Genomic DNA, 6,000 nt, shown 5'->3' with positions numbered 1-6,000 from the left:
AAATCTACTTACCACTAAATATGGTAAAGCCATCACCCCTCAAAACCTTCTGCATTTAATTTGAACAGTAAATATGGAGTCGGAAACACAAGGCAGCTGTATTAGTCCAAACACAGGCGCTGTTTTATAATTCATGATTTACAAAAGCAGGGAGGAGTGATCAAACCATGTTGTGGTAATGGATTAATTAACATATAAAATATTTTTCAGTAATAAAATGCAACAGCACTCATAGTTTATTCATGAGAGTAGCCTGACTCCCAGCTTAACCAGAGGGCACAAACAATTACATTACACTACATTAGGTGTGTGTGTGTGTGTGTGTGTGTGTGTGTGTGTGTGTGTGTGTGTGTGTGTGTGTGTGTGTGTGTGTGTGTGTGTGTGTGTGTGTGTGTGTGTGTGTGTGTGTGCGTATGTGTGTGTGTGTGTGTGTGTGTGTGTGTGTGTGTTGGTAGGGTGTGTATCCACAGCCAGAAAAGGAACTGACTTGTAGCCAGATCTGACAGAGATAAGGCTAAGCCCCACAAGGCACTTCTGTGAGCAGAAGCAGCAGAACACCAGGTCCCAATATATTAATGCATTCTCCCTTTTGTGACATATTAGATATTAATTATCTTGCAAAACATGTGGTCCTCATAAGTCTATATTTATCCTATTTATTGAGGTTGTTGGGATTGTAGGCGTCATCATCTAGATTCACGGCATCTAGTTGCTCCTCACGTCATCTAGCTGCCAGTCTTGGTCTTTTTTTTTACTTTTTTCTCTTCTGAGTCGTACTGTATCTGTGTGTCTTGAGAAGAATATATGTGTACTTTTATGCAAGTGTTGTCCAGTTCATTTTATTCTACACTTTGTTGTTTTTGTTTGATCCAGCACCTTAAAGTTTTGTTTTCTTTCTTTTTTTTAATGAAGTGCAGTTGCTTGCTTTTGTTTGATCTCATTCATGTCTTGCAACTTCAGAGCCAGAACTTACTGTCTGGATCAAAACTAAATAACAAACACTAGTGGGTTACGTGCCTAGCAGTAACTGTACCTGAAGTGTGTCCCCCCAACAACTTTTAGGCAGTTCATTAGGCAGAATCAATATTATTGCACTTAATGCAACAAATTGAAATTCCTTCATTTTCTGTGAAGTAAACTGAATAGAATAGTCGGTGACTGAGATTAAGACGACGCTCTCACTAAGATTAGCTCTACCTAAATCTAGCGCACCACTGACAGAAAACCCACCTGTACATCACTCTAGAACAATCTCTACACATCACACGCTCGGAGACGTTCAACAGATAAACGTCACTTCTGTCATCACCAACACACTGCCATTGTACGCTTTCCCCCTAGCCACAGTCAGCGATCCCCGAGAGCTTCTAGCACCCTCTTCGGTGTCGTATAACGACTGTGGGACGTGGTGAACGCGAACGTGCTGCTTGAACAAATCAAGGATCAGACGTGCCGCTAATCCTTCGCTCGACTCCGAGAGCCATTAAGAAGAGTGAGTGGCTCTGGGAGAGCACATCTTCATTAAAGGGCCTTTAAGACACAGCACCGATAATCAAGGCACTACTGTAGAGGGCAGTGCAGTGCTTGGTGGTTAAACACGATGCTGGAATTGATAGACGAAAAGATCATACAAATAATTAAGGATAATATAACTTCGTGTTTAACAATAACAAATTAAAAAAAAATAACAAAAAACACATACACACACACACACACACACACACACACACACACACACACACACACAGCAAGATGTGTAGTGCTGCACTGTCAGGCCTCTCTCACCTGCTCCAGAGCGAAGATGTGCTGATTGAAGTAGAACTGAATCTGCTCGTTGGCGATGTTGATGCAGAGCTGCTCGAAGGAGTTCTTCTTGAAGTTCTCGAAGCCGAAAATGTCCAGGATGCCCACGTTCATCCCACTTTCTGCAGCACTGGACAGAGATGGACACACCACAGACAGCAGGATGAGAGGAGCAGTTTATACTGTACGTGCAATGTCTTACAATACATCAGTCTCTCTCATCAAGATATTTCCAACCTGGATTTCAAAATAAACGTCAATATCAACTCGAAAGCTCAACCTACAAATGAAATTACATGGATTTGAATGCACCTAAATGATAAGGCATAGGTAGATGCCATTGTTTTAATGTAATTGAATTCAAATCTACTATATACTATATATCAGTGCACCTCTTCAGACGGGTATGGTATGGACACTGTAATCTCAAACACATATCCCAGGACTAAAACCATTTAAATAAATGTCATGGAGAATCATGAAGCGATTCAAATGGTCACATAAATCTTCCATTTGCAGCAATTGTTCTCTTCAAACACCAATGGTAAAGTTATTGTATCGGGGAAAAAAACAGAAAACTAACAAAAAAAAAGAGGAAACTTCTAGCCCCTCCCACCTCTATCTTGAGAGCTACTGCCTGCTGGATCTGAAGCGGAAGGTCACCTTGAGTCTTGGTTAACAGGTGATTAGTGGCAATAAGTGCAAGTTTGCAATAGATTGAACTGGCCAGAAAGAGAAAGAGAGAGAGAGAACCTACTGACGGTTCCCTGACAGTCCGAATGATGATTTCAAAAGGGAATGATCTGGATCAATGTGCAGCCCTCTCTCCATCTCTCTGAAGTCTTCTTAATCATCACAAGGAATAGTATTTTTCTCAATGCAACTCCACATCAAACATTTATAGAACCCCTTTTTTCTACTGTTGGCTCACTGCATTAGCATTCCTCAATGAGACTGGGAGCCTGAGCCTGGCTAGCAGCAGAGGTCACCGTGGTTTGGCGTTGAAACGTGGATGTATGTGTGTGTGTGTGAATGTCTATGTCATTCTGTCTGACTGTCTGTGTGTGTGTGTGTGTGTGTGTGTGTGTGTGTGTGTGTGTGTGTGTGTGTGTGCATGTGTGTGTGTGTGTGTGCATATGTATGTGTGTGTGTATGTATGTGTATGTTTGTGTGCGCATGTGTGTGTGTGTGAATGTCTCTGTCATTCTGTCTGTGTGTGTGCGCGCGTGTGTGTGTGTATGTGTGTCTTTGTGTGTGTGTGTACAGTATGTATGGGTGTGTGTTTGTGTGTGTGCGCGTGCATGCATGTGTGTGTGAATGTCTGTTATTTTGACTGTCTGTCTGACTGCCTGTGTGTGTGTGTGTGTGTGTGTGTGTGTGTGTGTGGTGGTTGTGTGCACGCGCATGCATACGTATGTGTGTGTGTGTGTGTATGTATGTGTGTGTGCGTGCGTGTGAATGTCTCTGTCGTTCTGTCTGTCTCTGTCTGACTGTGTGTGTGTGTGTGTGTGTGTGTGTGTTAATCACTCCAGAGACTAGACTAATGAAAGCTTGTCTGACACAGAGATCAATCCACAATAGAGCTGTGTGAGTAAGTGCACAAAATGAAACCCATTCAGAAGAGATTTCCTAACAAGTCACGCGGTAGCTGAGGAGATCATTCTTTTAGTCTGAGTTAAACACAAACTGCTATTACAGTATTACAGCAGAGGAGTTGTGAACCATGAATCATGACTCGTGAGTCGTGAATCGAGAATCAAACACAAACACAAACACATAGTTTCTTTGGCTTTATGAGCACAATAACAAACAAGCTAAAAGAACAGGGAACAGCTCCAGTGTTTCCTGTAACTATACTGATTGGCCAACACTAGGATGTCCTGACCCAGACAACCAATCGTGTGATGAACTTGTCTGCCTGACAGCCATGCTGTCCAATCCTGGGCTCTCACCAGATGTTGGTGTCGGGCTGGAGCAGGGTGTTGATGCGGTTGACGATCCAGCTGAAGAGGCGTCCGTAGAGGGCCTTGGACATGGCGTCGCGCACGTCGGTGGCCTTGTCCACCGTGTTCGTGCGGATGATGGTCTCGCCGCGCGTCACCACGCAGTGGGACGTCAGAGCTTCCTGCAGCTCTTCCGATCCGATGCTCAGGAGATCGGCAGCTAAGGACCCACACACACACAAACACACACACACACACACAATTAAGGACACAGGATATATAACTACAACCACCATTTATATATAACCATAAATGACACAAGGCACATGCACACACACACAGTATTATACATGTGTGTATGATAATGTGCATGTCTTCTCATGTGTGCCTTTTATAATAAAAGGCACACATGAGCGTGTGTGTTTGTCTGCGTGTGTGTGTGTCTGTGTCTGTGTGTGTGTTTGTGTGTGTGTGTCTGTGTGTCTGTGTGTGTGTGTGTGTGTGTCTGTGTGTGTGTGTGTGTGTGTGTGTGTGTGTGTGTGTGTGTGTGTGTGTGTGTGTGTGTGTGTCTGTGTCTGTGTGTGTGTGTGTCTGTGTGTCTGTGTGTCTGTGTGTGTGTGTGTGTGTGTGTGTGTCTCACCATTGTCTAGAGCTTCTGAGTTGGGCACTTGGCTCTTGTCTGTCTGGTGCTGGGAGGTGATGGAGGTGAACTGGATGTTGCCCGTGTTCATGATGGCAGACAGGATCATGTGCACTGAGTTCACCTCCTGCAGGACGCATACACATAGACACCACCAAATGGATTAATCACCATCCTCCTCCTTTTCCTCCCTTTCCTCTTCCTCTTCACCATCCTCCTACTCATCATCCTCCTCCTCCTCCTCCTCCTCCTCCTACTCATCATCCTCTTCCTCCTCTCCTCCTCCTCCTCCTCCTCCTACTCATCATCCTCCTCCTACTCATCATTCTCCTCCTCCTCCTCCTCCTCCCTTTCCTCTTCACCATCATCATCCTCCTCCTACTCATCATCATCCTCCTCCTCCTCCTCCTCCTCATCCTTTTATGTTTTCCCCTCTAAGATCATATCCTTGACTATCAGTACAACACATAAATAGTATTCATGAAAATGCCTGATATCATTTTACATTATATGATATAAATCTTAGATGATATTATATTATATTTACATTTATTCATTTCACAGATGTTTTTTCCAAAGCGACATAAGCTATATTAAAAGGACACTGTTACATTAACCCTGGAGCAGCGCGGGGTTAACCCTTAAAGGTGTAGGTTTTTGAACGTTCTAAGTTCCGCAACAATTGAAGGTTCTAAAATTCTATGTTGAATTCAATGAACCCAGATATTCTTTAGAATGTTAATTTCCCAATATTCCCGTCACACCGGTGTGACGGTACTCCTTTAAGGGTTCAGTGCCTTGCTCAAGGGGCACAACAGTGGAAGGCTCACAGCTTTTCTGGCTACTGCATGCTAGCCCAGCTCCTTAGCCACTATGCTACCACTGCCCCATAAAGCCATGTCTCACTGAGCTATTCTAGTTCTTATCTACAGTAGTGATACAGTTACTTATTATAGAACATATGGACCAAATAGAAAGTATAATGGTGATGAATGTAAAAGTATCACAATACACTATATTCAAACATCATGTAAAACAAAAATACTAATGCGTGGGGACATGGCTTCCATACCTCTTCAGTGAACCCTATGATCCTGAAGCAGTCCTGGATGGCATCAAACTGCTCCTTGTAGAGTTTGCTGGAGATGATGTCCTGCATCACCTTCCCATTCTGACTGCCAATGTACCTGCACATTAACACCCAATCAATTAATCAACCAATCAATCAACTGATCAATCAATCGGAGTTCTGTGCTCTCCGATGCCCCTGAGGTTGTGTGTGTGTGTGTGTGTGTGTGTGTGTGTGTGTGTGTGTACATTGCAGTGCAGTAACACACACACCTTGGTGGTGTTTTGTCTGGGAGTCTGTACTTCTTCAGTTTCTCCTGATGGTACAGGCCAGCATAGATGTAGTAGAATATATGGAAGTTCTTCTCTCCTCTGTTAAAAGATAAAACAAACACATTATCTCATTCATCATGTGCCTGTTCAGGACATTCATCTTCACTAAGCTCATTTTCTTTTTTCAAGGGTAAAACTTCCAATGCCAACTGCATAGTTTAAGCAGTGGGTATTTAATGCCAACTGCATAGTTTAAGCAGTGGATATTTAATG

The 6,000-nt window shown here is 43.3% G+C and overlaps 1 protein-coding gene across 1 annotated transcript in view; it reads right to left on the bottom strand.

Annotated features, from left to right (window-relative positions):
- Positions 1-6,000, bottom strand: part of myo3b (myosin IIIB) — a 174,050-nt gene that overhangs the window by 87,074 nt on the left and 80,976 nt on the right. The window contains 5 exon segments of the mRNA XM_048239976.1: positions 1,786-1,933; positions 3,756-3,966; positions 4,387-4,513; positions 5,459-5,573; positions 5,728-5,826. Coding sequence (XP_048095933.1) covers positions 1,786-1,933; positions 3,756-3,966; positions 4,387-4,513; positions 5,459-5,573; positions 5,728-5,826 — 700 coding nt within the window.

Source organism: Alosa alosa, chromosome 3, assembly GCF_017589495.1.
Source record: "Alosa alosa isolate M-15738 ecotype Scorff River chromosome 3, AALO_Geno_1.1, whole genome shotgun sequence".
NCBI classification, from domain to species: domain Eukaryota; kingdom Metazoa; phylum Chordata; class Actinopteri; order Clupeiformes; family Clupeidae; genus Alosa; species Alosa alosa.
This window is presented reverse-complemented; position numbering and strand designations above follow the sequence as displayed.